Here is a 24,805-nt window from a genome sequence, read left to right on the forward strand (position 1 = left end):
GCACTTCCGCCTCGACTGACATTTCTGCCCAACGTCTTTGCCTCTGTATATGTCTGCTTGTGTCTGTATATGTGTGGATGGATATGTGTGTGTGTGCGAGTGTATACCCGTCCTTTTTTCCCCCTAAGGTAAGTCTTTCCGCTCCCGGGATTGGAATGACTCCTTACCCTCTCCCTTAAAACCCACATCCTTTCGTCTTTCCCTCTCCTTCCCTCTTTCCTGATGAGGCAACAGTTTGTTGCGAAAGCTTGAATTTTGTGTGTATGTTTGTGTTCGTTTGTGTGTCTGTCGACCTGCCAGCACTTTCATTTGGTAAGTCACATCATCTTTGTTTTTAGATGTATTTTTCCTGCGTGGAATGTTTCCCTCTATTATAACCATATATATATATATATATATATATATATATATATATATATATAAAAAGAAAGATGATGAGACTTACCAAACAAAAGCGCTGGCAGGTCGATAGACACACAAACAAACACAAATATACACACAAAATTCAAGCTTTCGCAACAAACTGTTGCCTCATCAGGAAAGAGGGGAAGGAGAGGGAAAGACGAAAGGATGTGGGTTTTAAGGGAGAGGATAAGGAGTCATTCCAATCCCGGGAGCGGAAAGACTTACCTTAGGGGGAAAAAAGGACAGGTATACACTCGCACACACACCCATATCCATCCACACATACAGACACAAGCAGACATATTTAAAGACCAAAGAAATATGTCTGCTTGTGTCTGTATGTGTGGATGGATATGGGTGTGTGTGCGAGTGTATACCTGTCCTTTTTTCCCCCTAAGGTAAGTCTTTCCGCTCCCGGGATTGGAATGACTCCTTATCCTCTCCCTTAAAACCCACATCCTTTCGTCTTTCCCTCTCCTTCCCCTCTTTCCTGATGAGGCAACAGTTTGTTGCGAAAGCTTGAATTTTGTGTGTATATTTGTGTTTGTTTGTGTGTCTATCGACCTGCCAGCGCTTTTGTTTGGTAAGTCTCATCATCTTTCTTTTTGGATATATTTTTCCACGTGGAATGTTTCCCTCTGTTATATATATATATATATATATATAATCACTATGCTTTGTTTTACACCTACTATGCAGTAATCTCTTTATCTCTAGAAATTTCTTTACAGTGGTTGTATACCATGGAGGGTCCCTTCCATTACGAACTGTTCGACTGTGTACATATCTGTCCAGTGCACGGTCAACTATTCTTGTAAACTTGAGCCAGAGTTCCTCCACATGCTCCTGTCTTGTAATGAAAGTTTCAAGTTCCTCATTGAAATATGACACTACTGATTTTTTAAAATCTAGTTTACATTTATATCTTTCTTGCTTGTTTTAGTTGTTCTTTGGACTTTGCTAATCATTGTTGCCGCAACCGTGTTGTGGCCATGGATACCAGTTTCAACGTGGACTTCCTCAGAGAGGTCAGACCTATTTGTTGCTGTTAGATCCAATATATTTCCATCATGAATGCGGTTACTATCTATCTATTCTATGTAGTTTTCAGAGAAGGCGTTTTGTAAAGGTTCACAGGATGTCTTATCACACCAACTAACAAAACTAATTTTTCCAATTAATTACGGATAATTAAAGTCTCTGATGATAACAGTGTGACTGGGGAACTTATATACAAGTGAACTGAAGTTTTCACTAAATTTTTGGTTAAATCAGGAGATGAGCCTGGTGGGCGATAGAAGGATCCAGTTATCATGTTATGCCCACCCCTGATATCAAGTCTTGCCCGAACTATCTCACAAGCAGCTTAATTTTCTTGTCTACTGCAATGAATACGCCACCTCCATTTCCTGTTTGCTTATCGTTTTGATATACACTTAAATTTACCCCAAAAATCTCACTGCTGTCAGTTTCAGGTTTGTCAGCTTTCTGTATCGAGTATTACATTATCTTCACTGCTTTTCACAAACACTTCAAACTGGCACTGTTTTGGAAATGCTTCAGCAGTTTACCATTAGGATTTTAACATCCTCACCTGTGGGAGGCATTTCTTTCAATCTTACAGTGGTACTTCAGGGTTTCCTACAGCTATCATTATCTGGGGTGCATGGAGAGTTGCCTGATCTAAAAAAACCCTTTTGTGCACCCCACACAGTCACATACCTGAATAGCAGCCTCTGATGTGTAGTGCACACCTGACTTATTTATTTAGGGGAAGCCCACCATTCTCAACCCTTTGGTGCAAGGCCAGGAAGTTGCAGCCTAGCTGGCCACAGAACTTTCGATGTCTCTCTTTCAGTCCTTCCATTCGACTTGGAACCAAAGGGCCATGATCAGTTCTGGAGACAATGTTGCAAGGCTTATTAACCTTCTCTGCCACTCGCTAGTACGAGCCAAGAATGACCTCGGAGCCCAGATGAGAGGCATCATTTGCCCCACAATCTGCAGTTGATTGTACCCCACTTTCTCAATGGTTGCCGGAATAGCCTCTTCAACATATTCAATGAAGCTCCCAGGCATACATGTGGTGTTCTTTCCTGTCCCTTGCTGCCGTTTCCCCAAGGGGTACCATCATTCGCCGTACATTCAAACTGCCAACAGTTAATAGACCACCCTTTTGCATTTGCAGCCTCCTGACACCAGACAAAACAGGTTTCCCCAAAACAGGTGAAGTGAGTCCCACTGACTTAGTTTCAGTGATAAGACAGCACCTCAAGCTTGTCGGTTAGGGGGATCAGCACATCGTCCTGACTCCTTCCTGGTCTCCGCCCATCCTGTACAGGACGCCTAGACCTCCCATTGACATTCCACTCATTGTCAAGTGGATGGTTAATGACAGATCTTGTACTTTCTGCAGAAGAGGCAGGATCCACAGGAGAGGATAGTACCCTAGGTTCCTCTGGGTAACAGTATCACAGGTACATGACTCTCGGGTGCTCTACCAGTACACCGATTTGCAGCAGCTGCCAATTGTTTGGCAGTAGTCGGGCAATGTCCAGCTGCTGATGAATGTCAGCCAACTCCTCCCTTGTTTGAGAACGGCGTTCACAGTGGGACTGCAATATATTACAAGACAGTAAACCAGTAACTTTAAATTACCCCCGCTGATTATTTTTAAATCTGTTGAGCTACAACGTTGCTAATTCCCTATACGAATTTAAGCAAATAAACAAAATGAGATTTCTGTTAAGGCAACACAAAACCTTGTTGTGGAAGTTACTAGTTTCCTAAAACGTATTGATATCATTGTTGCCAGCAAACTTAAAAATAGTAAATTTACAAGTAATGCAGAATATACATAGGGCTACTCCAATTTAAGAGAAAACTTGATGTAACACTATATTTTAGTTAGAAAATCTGCCTCAGTAATTAAATCACAAATGCCGACTTGCTACAGATTGCTTGTAGATTACGCAAAGGACAGTGGTAACTCCTGAAAATTCTCAAAAACGCACATTTATTTGCATTCATATAAAATGAAATCTGGGGATGATCTATTCTTCGACTGATGTGTGAATAAGAAACGCTGATTTGTTATGAAATAAGTTACAGTATGTATCCATAATATTGATAACGGTAACTTACTAAAATATAGTTTTGTGAGCATCAGAAAATTCTCAGATTGACCTATTTCCCATTTAATTGTATAACAAAATTAGAGAGATTGTTTTGAATGAGGGTAGGCCTACTGTTTTCAAAAATTTTAAGGGAGCACAATTTAGTTTTAGCCTACAGTTGACAATAACAGTTTATCATTGCACTCGCAAATGTTCAATGTCACAATATTTGACAATATATCACAATACAAACGGGTATTGATACATTCAATGAAAGATTACGCAGAAGCAACACCGACAGTAAAATATACAAATCTAGGCCCCCTCTCCTCTCCTCGTCCCTTGTGGTTTCCACACCCTCTGCTCCAGGTGCCACTCCTCCTCCCTGGCTGAAGGAGTGTGTGTTAATTGTCACGACCATTACTCTCCACGCTCACCGGAATGCTCAACGAATAAGAAGGAAATCAAACATTGGAAAATCCAGGATGGAATGTAACAATACCAGAGAAGGAAAGGAAGAGAAGACAAAGGAGTAAAAGACCCTCGATTGTTTATTTTACACTGAGGCTCATCAGAGATATGACCAACTTCACCCTGTGTCGACAACTTCTACCTTTGCTTCTGTTAACACCCTTTCCCCCTCTTCCTTACCCCAGTTCCATCCCCCTCTCCTCTCCCCACCCCTTGTGGTTTCCACACCCTCTGCTGCAGGTGCCGCTCCTCCTCCCTGGCTGAAGCAGTGTCCCCCTTCTTTGCCACCTGCTGGTGATGGTGCTGCCTCCTGGGACCCCTCCCTCTGGCATCTCTCTGGCCAGGGGCCTGCTGTCACAACTCAGCAACAGTATCCCAGGACTGTCGCTCCCCCATCACAGCTTGAGTTGGACTTCTTATTTGTGGATGTCAGCCCATCCTCATTAGTCACAGATGGTGACAGTGGCGTGATTGGCACCCACCCATTTGCCTCCATTTGGATACACACACTGTGCTTATTCAGTGGAACTGTAATGGATACTTCCCAGAGTTGCAATCCCTTATTATCTTTTACTCAGTAGTTTGTATCGTTCTCAAGGAATCTCATTTTATTGATGCTCACTCACCGACCTTTTGTGAGTTTCCTGCTTTCTGTCCAAACCGGATCGACACTATGTTGGCTTTTGGCAGCATTTGCGTGTTGGTCCTTACAGATACTCTTACTACATGGATCCAGCTCCGTATTGCAAAGGAAGCTTTTGCCATCTGGGTCCACTTGGACTCTCTGGTCACGATTTGCAGTCTCTATCTCCCTCCTAACAGGCCACCTACATCTGCTGCCCTAACTGCCCTCCTTCAGCAAGTCTCCCCTCCTTACCTCCTCCTTGGCAGTTTTAATATCTATCACCCTTTGGGGGGGGGGGGGGGGGGCAGTGTTTCTTCATCTAGTTTCTTGCAGATCACGACCTGTGCCTTCTTAATGATGGCTCCCCTACTCTTTACTCTTTTTAGTGCCGCGTATGGCACTTCCTGTGCCATTGATTGTGCCTCCCCTCCTCTCCTCTCCCCACCCTTTCCGTCCTTTCTCCCTTGCACTGGTTGCCACACAGTGATCTCCATGATAGTGACCACTTCCCGTTGATTATCTCATTCCCTTCCCACCTCCCAATGACCAGGTTACCCCGTTAGCTTTCCGTTGTGCTGATGGGCATCTGTATACCTCCCAGATCATATTTGCACCTTCTTTGTCAGGTTGCATTGATGAAGTTGTCCGTGATCTGTCTTATAACATAATTCGCGCTGCCAGCATTGCCATTCCCTGCTCGACAGGCCCCAGTCCCTGTCAGCTCTGTGGTGGAGCTCTACCATTACCACTGCCATTTGTGATCGTTACTACACCTTGCAGTATCTAAAGCTGCACCCGTCCTCCGCCAGTCTTATTGCCTTTAAACATCTTCACACTAAAGCCCATTACTTAATCAAACATGGCTAGTGTGTGTGTGTGTGTGTGTGTGTGTCTGTGTGTGTGTGTGTGTGTTTGTTGGGAACACTTTGTCTCCTCCCTAGGTTCTTCTGTCACTTTGTCACATGTGTGAGCTACACTCTGCACCCTCCAAGGATGTCAGCAGTAGTCCTCGATTCTGCGCCTTGCCCTTCCAGGTGGCCTTTATACAGATGAATCAGTGCTCGTGGAACACTTCGTGACCCACTTTGCAAAGGCATTGTTGTCGGCTTCCTATCCCGCTGCACTCCCCCTCTGGAAACAGTGGGCTGAAGCTTCCCACTCACGTTTTACCCCGTGTCAGATGGAATTCTACAATGAACTATTTACTAAATATGAGCTTCTGGCTCTCTCTTCTTCACACAATTCAGCTCCTGGCCCTGATTCCACCCATAACCAATTTCTTCAGTGTCTCAATTCTCCACAATGACAGTATCTCCTCCAGAAGTTTAACTGTATTTGGCTCAAAGACATTTTCTCATCAATGGAGAGAGAATATTGTGGTTTCTTTTCTTAAGCCTGACAAAGATCCAACATCCCATGGTATTTTACCAGCCATCAGTCTAACGAATGTCCCCTGCAAGTTACTGGAATGGACAGTGGCTTGCCAGCTCAATTGGGTCCTTGAATCTTGGGATCTCTTATCTCCTTATCAATGCAGCTTCGTGAGGAATGATCTCCAATCGATTATCTGCTTTCATTGGAAACTGCAGTTTATCAGGCCTCTCCTCAGTGCCAGTTTTGTTTGATCTTCATGAGACTTAAGACACAGCTTGGCACAACCACATCCTCCTCACGCTCCATGAGTGGGGTCTTTCAGGCCTCCCCCTCTCCCAATTTTTATTCGCCACTTCCTGTATCACCAGTCATTCAGAGTCTGCGTTGACACTGTTCCCAGCTCTGTGCGGACCCAGGAGAATGGCATTCCACAGGGTTCTATATTAAGTGTCCTTCATTTTCTCATAATGTTCTCGTTTGTTTTCCCTGATAGGGTTTTTAAAGTGCATCTTCCGGAACAATTAATTAGTCATGATGTGGAGTTATATGGCATTCTGATGGCACTGGAGAGGATTCACAGACGTCTGCATACAAGGATTGCTGTCTGTTACAACTTGCTTAGTGCACTACAGGCACCAAATGTATTCAGTAGACCAGCTGATTCAGCTCATCCATGACTCCTTACAGGGCTCCAATATCTTGGCAAGGAAGTGATATATTGCTGAGTACCTGGCCATATAGGGATACAGGGAAATGATATTTCTGACAAAGCCACCAAGGAAGCATGTCAGCATGGTGCTGTCTGTCAGTGTCCCATCCCATTGCACACCATCATCTCATTTTCTGACAGGTGCCTCGTGTGTCAGTGGGAGACTGACTGGTTGCAGATGACAGAAAACAAACTGCGGTCACTCAAATCGACAACACAGGCATGGCGGACTTCATATAAGGAAGGAGGCTCTGCTTACTAGGCCGTGCATTGCACATAGCTCTTTCACACGTACCGAGCGAGGTGACGCAGTGGTTAGACACTGGACTCGCATTCGGGAGGACGACGGTTCGATCCCGCGTCCGGCCATCCTGATTTAGGTTTTCCGTGATTTCCCTAAATCGCTCCAGGCAAATGCCGGCATGGTTCCTTTCAAAGGGCATGGCAGACTTCCTTCCCTGTCCTTCCCTAATCCGATGAGACCGATGACCTCGCTGTCTGGTCTCCTTCCCCAAAACAACCCAACCCAACCCTTTCACACATGGCTTCCTCATCTGGTGGAAGAACCCACTACTCTGTGAAGTTTGGCTTGTGCCATTTTCAGTTCAGAATATTTTGGTAACATGTGTCCTATAACTGATATTAGGGCAGCCCTCAGTCTCGGTGGAGATCTATCCACTGTCCTTGCCAACACTGATTCCAGTGTTACAAGAATGGTGAAATTGTTCCCTGAATTAGTTGGGAAGGAGGCAGACTTTAATACGTCATAAACTGCTCTGCATGTGGGGACAGCCTTTGTCCCTACCCCTGAGATTGTCATGCTGACTTTTCATCAGGGCACTGATAGTGACCTTGATGTTGAGAGTCCCTCACCTCAAAACATCATCTTTTTTCTCATCGCTATTAAAAGGACTTGTTTTCTCCACCGGACTGTGTGGCACCCACACTCTGTGTGTGAATGATTTCTGTATTTGGGCTAGCTCCGACTCGGTGGCCTCAGCGGAACAACAGTTCCGAGGTGCCATCTGGCATGCTTCCACATGGACACTCTCACACGGTTTTCAATTCTCTCCCCTTTAAGTCGAGGGTGGTGCATTTCTGTTCCTGTACTATGGTCCATCGTTATATGGAGCTCTACCTCGATGCCCACTGCCTAAGCATGTTCCCCAGTGCTGTTTCTTGTGTCTTCTTTTTGACAGCAAGCTTACTTGGTTGCCCCACATCTGTCATCTGGTTGGCTATTTCTGTGACTCTATGTCCTTCGCTTCCTTGCCCACACCTGTTGGAGTGCAAGTTATTCAACCCTTCTCCGGCTGTACTGGACATTAATTCTGCCTTTTTTGACTATGGTTGTTAAGTTTATGGATCAGCTGACCCTTCCACACTGCTCCTCTTGGACCAGGTTCATGATCATGGTATCTGTTTAGCCACCGGTACTTTTCATACTATCCCCGTCGGCAGTCTCCTGGTAGGTGCAGGGACCACTCCCCTTTCAGTTCAGTGGTCCCAGCTCCTGGTTTCCTATCCCATCACTATCTGCTCTTCCCCTGCTCATCCCTCCTATTCTGTTATTTTTGCAGCTTCAGGCCGTCGCCTGCCAGCTGCCCACCCTCGGGTGGATTTACCGATTGGGCTCTGCCTCACTTCTCTCTGTCGTGACTTTCATCTCACATCCTTGTCCTCTCCCCCACATTGTCTCCCAACCCCTCCCCCCCCCCCCCCCCCCATCCTCACTCCCTTTCTGTTGGCCAGAACACTCTCTCTTGCCTGCCACATGCGGGGCGTTTACTGCGCAATTGGTGGCCATCCATCGGCCTCTGGTTCATTATACGGTCCCCTCTCTCTTGATTTTTGTCATGTATGGACTCATAATATCGTTTGGTGTTTTTTCCTGCCACCCCTTGGTCTCTACCGTTCACAATCTTGTCACTGATCTTGGTGATGCTGCATGTTCCATTGACTTGCTTTGGGTTCCTGGCCACATATTTATCCCAGGTAGTTGACTTGCTGATCATCTGCCTGGGGGGGGGGGGGGGGAGGCAGCACCTATCCTGTGTCCTCTGTTACCCCTCTGGGACAGATTTGCAGCTTTTCATCAAATTCCTTTTTGCTCAGTTGTGGGCTGACTCTTGGGAGGCTAACCCCCTCCTCCCCGTTTAATGAACTTGGCGCATTCGTGGAGACTCCCATCAAACTGCAGTATTTGTATTGGTCACAATAGGTTTGAATGAACCATGGTTTGTTAGTCCACAGTGAACCGCTGCCCTGCACCCCCCACCCCCCATTCGCATGATGTCATCATAGGGCACCCCTTAGGGTAATCCATATTTTGCTGGACTACCCCCGCTTTTGGCCTTTCGCTTTAAATATACCCTCCCACCTTTCGTGTCTCAGGTGTTAACGGACAACCCTTGCGGAATTACGTCTGTTGAAGGTTTTCTTCACGAAAGTGGTTTGTCCTCTCAGGTTTAAGCCCTTGAATTTTCCTCTGGAATTTGAGTCCCTCAGTCAGTGTAGGCATCCGTTTCGGAGACCTTGACTTGCTTCCACACCGGCCAGGTTCTCCCTGCCTTTTTCTCTACATTTTGTTTGGTCTTTTGTGCAATTTCGTTTCCCCTGGTGTTGTCCCTGATGTATCCTGATAATGGTATGGTGTAGGTGTCAGGACGGGTCGGTAGCGGTGTTGGTGCCCCACCGCGTGTAGTGTTTTGGGCCATCTCTGCTCACCCCCTTTCCACCCATCCCCTCCTGTTCTTTCTTCTTCTTCTGCCCTGATGAACCTTTTCCCTCTTTGTTTGCCCATTATCCTTCCTGGACTGTGCTGTTTGTGTTATTCCTCCCTTGCTTTCTGTCATCTTATGTCAAGGGACTGATGACCTTGCGTCAGCCAATCAACCACCAGCACTCGGCAAGAAGTCCAAGGTGACGTTGGCAGTGGTTGATCTCAGAGCAAGCATCAGCCTGCTCGGTTTACTGCCATCTACAGGAAAACACTTCCGTCAGTTGGTCTGTCCATACTGCATGTCACGTACGCCCTCCATGGCAAGTTTCTGCACTTTTCTGCTGCATTACCCACACCAGCTCCTTCCCCCCCTGAAAAGTCCAAGTAGGGCCAAAAATGGCCAGACTTGGGCCATGACCTCTGGTGCAGAATCACAGGAGCCACTGGAGAATCCAGCAATGGAATAACCACCGAAGCCAGAAGGATGGCAGGGCACGGAGGCTGAAGCACTGATGGCTTCACCGGCAGCAGCAGAGGCAATGCTGCCTCCAACGGCAAGTGGGGTGGGAGGTCAGGGTGCACATGTCGAAATCCGTGCACTCTACATCGGCAGGCGCAGGTGTGAGCCTCACTGGGACCCAAAGCCAATGGCGACAGGAAGACAGTTGAGGGTGTGACAACAGGGAGGCACTCTGCTGCAATTGGGAGCTCATCCCTGGAACAGTTGTGAACAACCCCACTGCTCAGCTGACAGGAAGACTGTGGCAGTGATGCCCAACAGGATGTGGGCGCCACTGATTTGCATGGCAGGTCAGCTGCTGATTACTGACATCCACCACAAAGAGCTGCTGACACTTGTGGCCCACCGTGACACGTGGCAATCATCTCTGCCCCCAGCCAAAGGACTGGGCCCTAATAGAAGCCATGGGAGGAAAACGCAACTGACCACGGTGCTATGTGGTATGGGATGCAGGGCACAACAAATCCAGGAGGCTCTGCAGATGGTGTCTGTGCAAATGTTCCACTGGACCCAATAGGTAGCCAGAAGACTAGACACCCAATCATTGTGGGAAGATGTAGACATACATCTCTTTCATTTGGATCTTGAATAAATGTGCAAATTGCCTACTGTAGTCAACAAAAAGGAGGACAACTTGGCTACGTATTGGAAACTGGTCAGTGCTCAACTAATAATGACATGCTGCCCAAAATCGGGTCTGCGAAATCATTGTGCACCCTGCCCCAAATGTGCTCCAGGACTGGCCGGCCAAGGAGAAACAGGCACTGCAGTGCAGCCTGGTTTGTGCATATATCCCGAAATACTGCATCAGATGTTCAGTGTCATGATTGATTGCTGGCCAGTAGATGTGATGTTGCACCAACACCTTCCTACGAGCCATATCCCAGTGCAATGCGTGCAACAGCTGGAGTATGTGAGGACGCAATGCTGGGAGAATGACTGCTCATCAGCATTGCTCCTCTGTAGCAAGCATGAAGACTGCCTGGACATCATTGAGTCAATCGTGTAGGAGAAAGAATGTACACCACACCAGATCTGTAGCAGAAGAGACATGATCTGGACAGCTGAAGTGATCTTACAGATCAGGTCTGTGACCATGCAGGTGCAATTTCTCACTGTCAATGGAAAATCTGACAGATTTTGCTGCAGGGTATCATACAATGTGAACACGAGAGCCTCGTGCCAATTGAACTCCAGACTAGGCTCCAAAAGTAACTGCATCAGCATTGGCGTGTTGGGTGAAGGAGCTTCGAATGAGGGCCAAATAAGGAAACCAGTGGCTTGTGATGGGTGCTTGATGAGGAACCTTGCTCCACACAGGAAAAAGGTGAAACATTTAAACTCCGAAAATAATAGTGAGCATTTCCTTTTCCATCATGACTCTGTACAGGGGAAAGCATCTTTAACGTGTAAGCGATTGGCTGTTTGGTGCCATCTGTGTTTCTTTGACTGCACCAATGCCATACTGGGACATGTCATCAGCCAGGATTAAATGTTTACGCAGCTAGAAGAAGCCAGGCAGGGGGCAGAGAGAAACTCTGCTTGAGTGATTGTAAAGATTGTTGACAGTCCTCAGACCAGATTAGCTTAATGTCCTTCTACCAAAGCTGGTTAAGAGCACAGCAGATGTGTGTGGTCTGTCAAAATTAACTGGACATAATATGCAATCTTACTCAAAAAATGACTGTAGCTCCGTCAGGTTCTTGGGTGCCAGTTGGTTGACAGTGGCTTTGATGTGGTCATCCACAGGGACAGGGCCATCTTTGCTAAATACGTGTCCCAAAAATTATACTTTTGGGGAGGAAAAACTGTACTTTTCTAGCTTGTTATGAAGGACGTTCTCCAGGATGCATTGGAAAATCAACTGAAGGTTTCATAAATGCTCCTTTCATGTAGGGCCTGACACCCGGATATCAAGGTATCTGATAACAGGGAACATCCTGAATCAACTATTCCAAATACTGTTGAGTAATTTTTGCTGCAGACAAGATTTCAGAAGGCAGGTGATTAAACCGCTAAAACCAAAAGGGGGCATTGACTACCAAGAAAGACTGAGAAACTGCATCCAATGGCCACTGCAGGAGGCATTGCACAAGTTGATGCGTGAAAAATAGTCCCCCCCCTCCCCCCTCCCCCCCCCCCATGCACACACAAACACTCCTCTTCCCCTCCCCTCAGAGTCCACTGGAAACATTGACATCCAACGCCTGACTTTCACCCTGATGATTTTCACAAACAGTAGCGCATTGGCCTATCTAATCGCAAATCCCACACATGGCCTCCACATGCTCAACAGTCTCATCAAACATACAACAAATGACATATGGTACAGGATTGCTGGCTCACCAAATGAACAGAAGGAGCATAACACCAAGGATCTACTCTGCTGCTAGCAGGAATTAAGACACTGCTATCAGTGTGAACCTGCTGAGCTCTGTCCACACAAAGACGCACAGCGCCACAGTGCTGCAACACTGGAATTATCAACAGTGGCATGAGGTTGCATGGCTCCAGGGGCTGTTTACCATACACACCTAATTCAGCCACAGGCCGAGTATTAGAAAGGGCAGCCTTTGCTGCCGCTCTAAGCTCTTATGATTCTGCAATCTGGACAATGTTGGCTAAAGAAGCGTTGGATGAGGTCTGTATCCTAGTCTCGACATTGGGATTGGACACTAACCAGACAGTCATATCTTGAATTAACAAGCCTACTCAAGAGGTAGCATATTTGGGCCACTCAGAACAATACTTCCACGAGAGATCTCACAAAGCCACCATCCAGGCCACATAAGACTGCCGAGGGCAGTTTTGGTGCCACTTAAGCTGCAACTGCGCCACCACTGCTTGGGTTTCATGTCCAAAATACTGCATCAGCAATTGACAAAGCTCATCAAAGGGGAGTTGCTTTGACTCAGTGGAGGGATTCAAATTTTGGGCAACTTTTTATAAACCTGTACTGGTTGAAAACAAAAATGGGGCCTGTTCGACTGGATCAATGATATGTCTTACCTGGCAGTGCAACAAGAACTGTCACAGTTAATTCTTCCATAGACTCACGTAGACTCACCAAAATCATCAAGTGGTGGAGGGGGGGAGTTGAGGATAAAACTGCCCAATGGGCACGTGACATGCTGCCAGCAGGGAAAGGTCACAAAGCAAATCTCCATTCTGCACACATAAGAATGTCCTTTGTTGTTGCTTTAATATCTGGACATGTGTGACAATGCTGCTACACTCGTGTCGGTGCTGGTACTTCATAGGCCAGCGGTGGCTCGATAATAACTTGGGAACAGATGCCTGCGAGAGGAAATGAAAACTCGCTGTGCAAGTCAATCTGCTGGAAGCAGAAAGTCCAAAATCACAGAGAGATGTGCACAGGGATAAACTCAGCACGTAGCTGGCTCAGGCAGCTGACAACTGAGCAGTTGGCAACAATACTCAGCATGAAGTGCAAGGTGAGGCTGTTTTAGTTGAATTCAGCATAAGCATTGGCCCACTCTACTTATTGCCACCTGCAAGTAAGCACTTCCGCCAGCAGGTCTGCCAATACTACATGTTGTGTATGGCCTCCGTGATAGGTTTTACACCATTTCATCTGCCCCCTTCGCAATGTCTGCTGGTGAGGATACAGAAGGTGTCAATATAAATCCGTACTGTTGTATCTTCTTTTTCTTCCTCTTTGGGATTACTATGCCTACTTATTTAGAACGTGCGGCAGTGGAGAACAGGTGGTTCCTTTGACTGTGCCCCACTTAAGGGCCGTTATTAATCTGGTCCCTTTTGATTTTCTTCATCTGGTACTGTGCATACTGCTTGTAGTTTCAGGCAATTTGCAAAATATGCATCACTTTATGCTTGGAAATATAGGCGTGTGTTATGTTCACTGTGTTCCATTTTTGTTGGCTGTCATAGTTGCTCTACCATTTAGTCTCTTTCCTAACTCTGTTTATTTTATCTTAGTTTTCTGTTATCTTATAGTGTGCAGTTAGTTACAGTATGGGCACATTGAAAAGTATACATTTTATTTACTGGTATATACCTAATATAACTAGCAGAGAATGCATGTGAAATGAAATCATGTGGACCTTTGGAAGAGGTTGGTACCTTGATATCCAAATAAACTGGGTAATTATGTCTTGGTCACATTTTGATTTATTTCAACAGATGATCGGGTCTCACTTTACAGCTATTATCGGATGTTAAAAAGAGCAGCAATGTTCAGGACATATATCATAAACTGAATGGTTAGTGAGTGGTGCTATACTCTTAGCAAATATTCACTTACTAAATGTCTGCCACTGTTTCTTCTACCAGGGCCACTGGCACCAAACTTTGTAATGTTTACAATTTTTTTTTAAATATTGCACTTCTTGTCAAGCAGTGTTCATAATGAAACCTCTCGTGTGTCACTACCCTTCTTAAGATCTGGTTGAGGCTGTAAAGTAGAAATTGGTAATCGGTTCAAATATATCAGAATGTGAGCATGCATGTGAATTCCTCAGTTTACAAAAAGCAGTGCACTGATTGCTATGCTAGCACAGTCTCCACTGGGCAGCAACTTCACACCTTTATTAACTTATTACAAATTTGCTCTGTCCTATATGTGACAAAGCTTATGCACTTATGGTTGTTTCTGGAGCCTTCAGTTGCTGCACAGACTGTGTCGTACATACTCCTGACAAGCAGTGGATAATTATAAGCCACTGGTGCATTACAAGTCTTGTGATACCCCCACCACTGTAACATCCAAAAGGCGGCAATGTGTTTGTCTATCCAGTATAAATAGCTATTACATTATGATAGTGCAACAGCATACTGGAATATATTTTACTATAAGTGATTGCTGAAGCTTTTTATTGTGAATAACACCCATAAAAAATAGAAAAATTAACTGCTCATGTTCATTGGTTTATCATATTTCCAGGTGTCAAACAAAAATTAACAAAGTTGCAGGTACCTCTACCGTTTAATACTCATGAATTTTCTCATTATTTGCAGACATTTACATTGACACAACTGGCCACGCATTCACATATCCTCTTTTCCGTTATGCCGGGGGCTGCCGTGTCGGGTGCTACACGCACTACCCCGTCATTACGTCTGACATGCTGCGACGCGTCAGCACCCGGACAGTCGCGTACAACAACCGGCGCATCGTTGCCCGGAGCCCTTTCCTCACAGCTGGCAAGCTTCTCTACTACAAGCTGTTTGCATGGGTAACACTTCTAAATGTGAACATTTTAAGTGGTGATAACAATGTTTCCTTGTGGATTTATTCATTTTACAGCAACTTTGCCTGCCTACAAGTAGGAGGGTGATTCAAATGAAAACCTTAAAAGATCCATAAAATTTCAAAAAGTTGTGTGATGGAGTTGGTAGGCAGTAGTGCTCCTTGAGGTCCAGAAAGTGACTAACAAATGGCAGAGTGATGCTACAATGCAGGAGGAGGCAGCACCACCTCAAACAAGACGGCTGCTCCCCTGCCGTCGTGCAAAGTTTTTGAGCAGTGATCTGTGATTTGTCTTTTGTGTGGTGAAACTGCCAAACTAGTTGAAATTCATCACAAGAGCACAGTACAATGATTGGTGTTTGTGATTGGAGCAAATGTGTGTGTGGTGTAGGAAGTTCAAAAGCAGTGTAATTTCTCTGGAGAATGCGCCAAGACCAGGGCAGGCTCACCGCTAGTGGCGGGCGAGAACATTACATTAGTGGAGGAGCAGGCAAAGGAAAACAGCACGTAACTGTGAACGAAATAGCCACAAGTTTGAAGATTAGTATTAGTTCAGTACAGAATATTGTTCACAATGTACTGCTCTTCAGTAAGGTGTCTGCAAGGTGGGTGCCCAGTCAGTTGACTACCAAAATGAAAGACTATCACTTTGATGCCTGTGAAGTTCCCTGTCGAAGGTGATGCATTTCTGCAAATAACTGTTACATGTGAGGAAACTTAGGTCTACTATCACCAACAAGAAACGAAAAAGTCAACCAAGGAATGGTGCCACAGCTTTTCGTCGAAATCAAAAACATTCCGCACTCGGCCGTCTTGTGGAAAAGTCGTGCACATTCTCTTCAGGGATGCAAATGGAGCATTTTTCCTTGTAGTAGGCCTAATAGGCATTTTATGTTGGTCTTCATGAATTATATTCTGTCGTGTTATAAAAATGACCATTTGTGCCAAAACAGTCTCGTTTATTTGGTGTGTGCTACAATTTCTGCAGTGTTAGAAACGCCTATTTTGTTTTATCTCACAGACAGCGACAAAATAGACGTAATCAGATCGAGAAACCACACCAGTATTGGGTACTATTTGTATTAACAGAGCCTGCCGAAGTGGCCAAGCTGTTCTAGGCGCTACAGTCTGGAACCGCGCGACCGCTACAGTCGCAGGTTCGAATCCTGCCTCGGGCATGGATGTGTGTGCTGTCCTTGGGTTAGTTAAGTTTAAGTCGTTCTAAGTTCTATGGGACCGATGACCACAGAAGTCCCATAGTGCTCAGAGCCATTTTTTTAGAACAATGAAGTTATTTTTGTCCGTTTGCTAAAGAAATTTGGTTTTTATTAATCTTTTACACTGAGGCAGTCAATGTGTTTGAAACAAAGTGTTTAGTTCCACACTATTGGCTAATTTCAAGTGCACGTTTTCATCTTCTAGCACGTATGGCATTATGCCACAATAAAAAATCAAAAATGAGTTAATACAGTACTGGTACTCCAAAAAAAATTTACATTCCGAAACCCACACTGAAAAGCTTAATATCAGGTTGAGGCCTACTTCATTGGGAATCTGGACATACGAATGTGCTCTTTAAGTATGCACTTTAAGTGTGCCATTTTAGTATGATTCACGAAATTCCGATGCTCTTGGAGTATCCTCTGATGTCTTTTTTCTTTCATGACATAATGTAAGATCTTTTAATGTTTTACACGTACGGACATACGGGCTTCCTGCATCATAGCAGCTGCCAAAGTGCGGTGGCGCGTTAACTGGCACTCTCTGATGACTACTGAAATGAACCTATTACTAACAGGTCACGGGAAAATATTGCGAATGGTGGTTTGAAAAGCATTACTTTCAAAGTAAATTTCCTTTTATGCAAGTTGAACTATGTGCGAGAATGTACGATGAATTTCTTAAACCACAGTGTGTTTGATGACCAGCCATTTAGAAGTATTTCAAGCCCAGAAGATCAGACATTTATGTCGTTATTATGAGCAAATTGATGTAGTGCTACGGGAAGCTCTTTCCCCTCTGCGGTAGTGAATTTATTTTTGGAAATCTTTGAGGACAAATCACTGGACTAGGCTAAATATTTTACTGGCACATTTGTATGATAGATCTTGAAGCATAACACGCGCAAAAAATATCATCATTATATGTGAAAGCTTAGCTTCTCTTGCAGCTTATTAACCTTAGAGACCAATATTATATGTGAAACCTTTGCTTGTCTTGTAGCAACGCTATGTATATTAATTTAAAACATCAACTTTTCCTGTTTGTGTATCCGCGCTACTTAACAGTGATGTTTCTATTGGCTGACTACATCACGTGTCCTGTGGTCTGAATATCCACTGTCATCGCCTGGCGGGATCACGTGGCAAGAGCTAGGACTGGCTTACAAAAGCGCATCGGACTCTCGATTACAATGTTTCGGAAAGTAACATGCGGTGTTTAGTGGAATTCGAATTTATACTTTCGTAATACGAAAATATGCAACGTACATGTTGCTGCACATCAAAAATCTTTCCAAAAGGAGTTTTCTTCCCTAAGTTTCGTTTTCTAAAGTACCGGGAAATTCTGCGCCCGTGTATAAAAACATAACCATTCAAAGGATTGAAAAGTTTTACAATTCCGAGGGATAATATACTGTCACTTAATTACACGGAAAAAGTGTGTCTTCATCTGGGAGAACGTGTATTTTTAAACGGGGAAGATCCGGGAATTTTCTTTTCTTGCCCCCGTATACACCCTGTGTATGCACACAGGTCATGTAATTTGTGTAAATAATGGGCTGATGATTTATACACACCGTGATGGTGCCCGATAGTGAACCAAATGGGTTCCATAGCATTTGCATCAGGTGAATTTTATCACAAGGACATCAAGATGAATTCACGGTAATGCTCTTCAAACCACTGTAGCACGGTTCAGGCTCCTAGACAAATATAGTTATACTGCTAAAAGAAGACATGAAGCATGAAGGGATGCAGGTGGTTCACAGTTGTCAGTTTGTCTTTGATTACTACCACTGTTCTCATGCCAGCTCAGAAGAACGGCTCCCGTTGCATAATACTGCTCCCACCAACTTGTGTCCATGGTGCACTACATGTTTTGAGCCTCATTCACCTCAGTGACAGCGTTTGTGGAGAATACCATCGACCTAGTGTAGCAAAAATGTGATTCAGCCAAAGAGCCGACACGCTTCCATTGATCGATGGACAAAGCCCGATGGTTCTGTGTGTGTGTGTGTGTGTGTGTGTGTGTGAAATGCATTTTCTCAGTTATGAAACTGAGAAACATTTTTATTTTTACCAGTGCAGTGCCAAAGCTCATAATACAGTGAATTTCATGTGTGGTGTAAGTGCATGCCACGGTTCTCATTGGCTTGTTCTGGCTAGTTCTCTCAGCAGCTGCCACGTGATGACTCAGTGCATCTTTCACGAGAAGATCATTAACCGAGATGCAATGCGACAGAATTATGCTAATGTTTATTTAGAGTATGCGCACAAAATAATCTCCTTCCGTGTCAAGAGACACTTTGTGAAAACGTTGACAGTTGTCAAACTTCAGCTGCAGAAATTCTCAAAATCACAACTGAGGCTGCCAAAGTTCTTGAAATCGGATGCTGAACATTGTTTTCTAGCTATTCATGGGTATGACGGTTGTTTGTATACGTCTTTTATTTTAACATTCCTCAAAAATAAAAAAAAAATTCATAGATCAACTACCTTGTTAACAGACACCCAACAATACTACCGTACATTGGCGGTGTCTGCTCTTGCACTGTCCTGTGTGACATAGCCATAGGTCTTGGTGCTACTTGCTATTTCTTTGAAAAAAGGTTGTTTGCATAGCTATTAGAAGTTACAGTTTCCTGGGGAAAAATTTGTCCCACAATTCGTATTCCACACTCCCATATTCATACTGTGCAGAGGATCCTGGTGTAATTCAGAAGGATTTTTAGACCTCCGAGATTGACTGTTTTGCGAGTTCTTGAACCCCAGAGAAATGCAGTCATACTTCATCAAAAAAAGAACAACATTCCAGGATCAGCCTCTTCATCAAGGTTAGACTTCAGTAGCCAATAGTAATAGTGATGCTGAGCAACGTTATTTGAATTCCTGCTGTTGCTAGTTTGTAAGGTTTAAGTTTGAATATGTGAGCAGGTTTGTGAGCAGATGCTGCTAACCCATCATAAGTGCTAAAATTTTTCTGAGAATTCTTCTCATGGACTCTAGACCTTTGTTTCTGTAATGGGGATCCAGTCTTTCAAAATTTCGGTACTAATCTATGTACTGTCAAATCACGGGGAGCGTGTGTACCAGGATATTTTTGTTTGAAGGGCAAGCTGACAGTCCACACATGACTATGGTCTTGCAAAGTTCAGCATAAAAACACTTGCTGGTCTTTTGTGTATATGATAGTGTATGGAATCTATATACACCCACGGGTGCCGACTCTCCAGAATTTCTGTGAGTGCATGTCAATGATGGAAAATGGTATGTTTCAGCAGAATCTCAGTATTTTTTTAAAATGATTACCTAAAATTTGTAATTTTTTGTGAATACTGCCTGCGCCATAAAGGACTGTGCTGTGATAAAGTTAAATATTCTGGTATTATAAGGATAAGTTGACACCACCCTAGCTCAGTAGGTAACAGATTTGTTAGATCAAGAACAACCAAATGATAGAAAAGTATTTCACCATGTGCTTCTGCTCAGTAATTTTCCATTGTGTGCATAACCTGAATTTTTGTGTGTGCTGTTGTGTCCTATTTGCCACATTGATACAAAAGTAACAACCTCCAAAAATGCTAATATAATATTGTCACTATAACAGAAAACTATACAAGGAAGAGGTACTACAATAATTAGAAAGATGTAATAACAGATTGTTTGTTTTTATGCAAGTATTTGGGACTCTAATATTGGTGTGGATTGAGACTAGAGCAATGTTGCTATTTTTAGTGTTGTGATGTTTTATTGTGTTTCCAATAATGTCATAAAAGAATTACTGTGTAATTGCTTTTAAATACTAATCTTTTGGTCAAAGCTTTTTCTAATTTCTTAATACTTGTTTCAACTGACGTCAACAGGTGTACGGTGCAGCTGGACGCTCAGCAGAAATAGTGATGGTAAATTCAAGTTGGACAGAAGAACACATCAACGAACTCTGGCAGTGTCCCTTGCGAACACACAGAATTTACCCACCATGTGATGTGGAGGATCTAAAGAATATTCCAATTGACAATGACAGAGATGCAGGAATTCCTAGTTCATTAGATGGTAATACCACAGTTGCAAATATACTTTTATACTAGAAGAGACATTTAAAATTTCTCAATAGCAAAAGTAACATGACGATTGGTGTATGAGGCTTTCTGTTATTAGAAGAGCCAGACAGCAAATTTTATGAACTGCATTCTGGCGTCCTACAAGTTTTCTGAAATATTTTTCTCTTTCGTGATAATGGCAATGCCACTCCCTCGTTGACTGAATTATTATCAAGCTTGGTGCCAGCACCAGGAGCAGAGTGAAGCAATTTTGGTTATGGCAGCTACTTTTTAACCTTCTCCAACCTATCATTCTCTCCTTCTGGAGAAAGGAACCGTTAGTTCTTCTCTCTCTGTGTGTGTGTGTGTGTGTGTGTGTGTTGGCAATACTAAAATTTTATCTCATGAGGATAAGTACTGACCAGTAATTCTGTCTCATAAGTTCACAGTTTTCTAACACATCCTACAGTCCCACAACAGTTCTGACTGCAGTCTTCATTTATCCCAACTCCACCCTTTCTGTGACCATACTTCGTGCCCCCTCTCTTCCACTGTCACATCTAAAATTTGCTTCTCACTACTTCGCAACTGTTTTGCTAGTTTAGTTTATAAATCTGTGGACTCCCATCCATTCTCTTTTCTCATAGGTCTTCCTCTCCTCTCCTCTCCTCTCCTCTCACTATCCAAATTTTCCCAATATGTTTTCATATCTTACGAATACTCAATGTGTAACACATTATAACTACCCAATATTTTTGTTAAAAGTTGTGCACGAAATGGTACTACTTGTATGTTTTTACATGATTGACAGTATATTTAAAGTCACAGCATTGCAAACATTACTTTTGCTATACGAACCATCAATTACTATATGTATCACAGCATTGTAGTTGGTATTCCTTACGTGGTTGCTGCAAATGATTTATCTTCATAAAGGGTGACAGTTATTGAACTATATGAGTGTAAATTAGTTACAAACTACAGCGTGCACACACTGTATTCAACCTGTAAACATCACTACAGATATTCGGATTTAGGGTGTGATATGTTCGATATGCCTGCCATCATTGCTGATGATGTGGCGCAGAGTGGAGCACATGACTGCTTTTGCAGGTAGCCCTGCCTTTCATGGGATAAGTGATGCCTCTATTTCCTTCACCAGCTCTCCAGTTTCTTCTGTTCCTTTACCACATGGTGCCCTGCTCTGATGACGACCATGGAGGTAGTGGTCGAAAGCTTGGAGTTTTATCCTGAATTGACGCGGCATTACACCGAGAGACTTTTATTCAAGAAATACGTCGCCAAAGACTTCGTAGCCATTCCAAATGCCTAGCGGCTGATGGATTCCAACCCTAAAACCTCCTTCCTGCTCACCATGGCCAGTTATATCCTCATGCACAATTACTTCGCCTCTGAAGGCATCACCTGCAAATAAATCTATGGTAATGCAAAGAGCACCTGTGTGGCACCATCCTATGCCAACCTCTCCGTGGGCCATCTAGAGAAATACTTTGTGACCACCCAGACCATCCAGAATCCCAAACTCCTTAACTGTTTCAAATTCGTTGCTGACATCTTCATGGTCTGGATGGAGGGTGAAGATGCTCTATCCACATTCCTCCAGAACCTCAACACCTCCTCCATTCGCTTCACCTTGTCATCCTCAACACAAGAAGCCACCTTCCTCGATGTTGACCTCAATCTCAAAGGTGGCTGCATCCGTATCTCCATCCGTAGCAGTCCTAACGACTACCAGCAATACCTCTACGTTAATAACTGCCATTCATTCCACACCAAGAACCTTTCATACAGCCTAGCCTCCCATCCCCATCAACTGTCCCTCTCTAAACATGCTAGGGGTCACGCGAAGGCTTTGACCGACTGAAACTACCGTGCCATCCTGGTACAGAAACAGATCTCCCATGCTTTATCTTTCCAGCCACCTACTCTGTCCCACTATCATCTTGATTCAGTTGCTCCAGTCCTGGTTGATGCTGAATCAAATTCTCCACCAGGGTTATTACTACCTTTTGCCATGCCCTGAAATGTCAAATATCCTACTTATTATCCTTGGCCACCCCCTTCCACAGTAGTATTCTGCTACCCACCAAACCTACGCAGCCTTGTCAATCCGTACTCCACACTCCACTCCTGCTCCCAGCCCCTTGCCTCATGGCTCATACCCCTGCAACAGACCTAGACATTTTACCAGCACCATCTACTGCAGTCCAGTCACAGCCATCACCTGTCCAATCAAAGGCAGGGCTAACTGTGAAAGCACCATGTGATCTGAAAGCTGAGCTGTAACCACTGTACGTGTTCTACATGGACACGACAACCAAGAAGCTGTCTGTCCGCATGAATGGCATTGACAAAATGTGGCTAAGAAACAGCTGGACCGACCAGATGCTGAGCACACTGCCCAACACAATGTTCTTCACTTCAGTGACTGCTTCACAGTCTGCGCCATCTGGGGCCTTCCAACCAACACCAGATGGGAATTCTCCCGTCAATATATCCTATGTTCTTATAACCTCCATAATCTCAACCTTCATTAGTCATTGTCCTATCCCCATCCCTGTTCCCATTCAAGGACTACATAGCCTTCTGTACCACCAACGTACCCACAGTCTTTTTTTGCAACTTTTGGCTGAAAGCTTACTTCTTTAGCAGTGTTGTTTGTCTGTTAGCACCGACAGTTCTACACGAGCGCCACTGCTCTTAGCTCTTAATCGAGGGCCGTTGGCCACCATGTTGTCCATAGTGAGAGGTAATGCCTGAAGTTTTGTATTCTCAGCACACTCTTGACACTAGGGATCACAGAATACTCAGTTCCCTAACGATTTCTGAAATGAAATGTCCTGTGCATCGAGCTCCAACTGCCATTCCGAGTTCAAAGTCTGTTAATTCCCAGTGTGTGGCCATAATCACTTTGGAAGCCTTTCCACATGAATCATCTGAGTGCAAATGAGAGCTCTGTCACTGCACTGCCCTTTTATACATTGTGTACGCCATACTATTGCCATCTGTATTGCATATTGTTATCCCGTGACTTCTTTGTCATCTCTGTCTAATTAATGTTAGTACATTTGTTTTCTACGTGTCTCATAATATTGAACGGTACGTAGCTCCGTGGAATAATACCGTTACAAAAATATGTATTTTTTTCTCACAATTATGGCTGGTAGTCCGGATATGTCAAAATTTTGCAGAATGTTAGAGATGATATGAGACAAGCAAACGCACACATTAAAAACAAGCTGTTCATTTAATAAATTTCCAGTGCAGGTTGAAATGTTGGTCGTGTCAGCAGTATCCTTCACAAGCATAGTTTTGTCATCTGCCGTTTATAGTGACTAAATTCAGATCATTACAGTAATGGAAATGCCACGAAAATGGCATAGTGCGTAAACACACTTCAAAGCATATAAGAGAATTCAGTCATGGTTGCAATAAAGATGGATGTATTAGTTCTTCATTTATGATGTGTTTTGCCTGTATTGAAAGGCATCTTTAGACAATCTATGAAAATTACAAAACCCAGAACAAATCGAAAATTAAAAATCCCGGAACAAATATAATGGTCGTATACAAAAATTCTGTGGGTGGGGGAAGGGGTGGGGGGCAGCTGTAACGAGAGAGGGAACACACTCCCATAGTATGAAGCATAAAATTTAACACTTACCGAACTACGGGCGAATAATCATCTTGTGAAATGATGTCAAACATCCAGCAGAGTATGGGCCAAGTGCATGTATAACAGAAAAATACAGAACATTGCTGATAGCCGCAGTCTGTACCTAAAACAAGAACGGCATTGTCTTATACAAGAGTATTACCAATAACCATAAAAGAGAAACAGGCGAAAGCTTACCTTGTGAAGGTTTGCAGTAATGTGGTAACCCACCATAAGCCAATAATGGTAATGAAAGAGAAGTCTCATATGGGAACATCAAATGTGGCTTTTTTAAAATAGAGGTTCTGTCAACAGCATAAAAATAATCTACAGGAGGAAAACAATACTGTTAAAATATATAAACTGTATCTTATACAACAGGAGGAAGCAAACTGTCTGCATGTCAAGAGAGCTAAGACACACGTTATTTGATTTACCATTTGGAGACAACAACCCTTAAACACACAATAGGATGTGCTTACACCTATCATATATGCACAACCTTACGTGGTAGCAATGGTCTGACTAGACAAAAACCAAGGCCTAAGGCATCATAGTACTGGGAAGCTCGCCAGGTGGTAAAACTACGGTTTCTAACTATGGAGGGCTATGTAAATAATTGGCAAGAATGCTCAGTTTCTGAACTAATATAAATTCATAAACTCATTTGTAGATGTGAATCAAAGCATTGAAAAAT

At 43.8% G+C, this 24,805-nt stretch overlaps 1 protein-coding gene across 1 annotated transcript in view; it reads left to right on the forward strand.

Annotated features, from left to right (window-relative positions):
* LOC126203050 (GDP-Man:Man(3)GlcNAc(2)-PP-Dol alpha-1,2-mannosyltransferase) overlaps window positions 1–24,805 on the forward strand; it is a 71,981-nt gene that overhangs the window by 11,692 nt on the left and 35,484 nt on the right. Inside the window, exons 5-6 of the mRNA XM_049937288.1 lie at window positions 14,941–15,158; window positions 20,256–20,445. Coding sequence (XP_049793245.1) covers window positions 14,941–15,158; window positions 20,256–20,445 — 408 coding nt within the window. The remainder of the gene's footprint in view (window positions 1–14,940; window positions 15,159–20,255; window positions 20,446–24,805) is intronic.

The sequence above is a fragment of the Schistocerca nitens genome, chromosome 9 (assembly GCF_023898315.1).
Source record: "Schistocerca nitens isolate TAMUIC-IGC-003100 chromosome 9, iqSchNite1.1, whole genome shotgun sequence".
NCBI lineage: Eukaryota > Metazoa > Arthropoda > Insecta > Orthoptera > Acrididae > Schistocerca > Schistocerca nitens.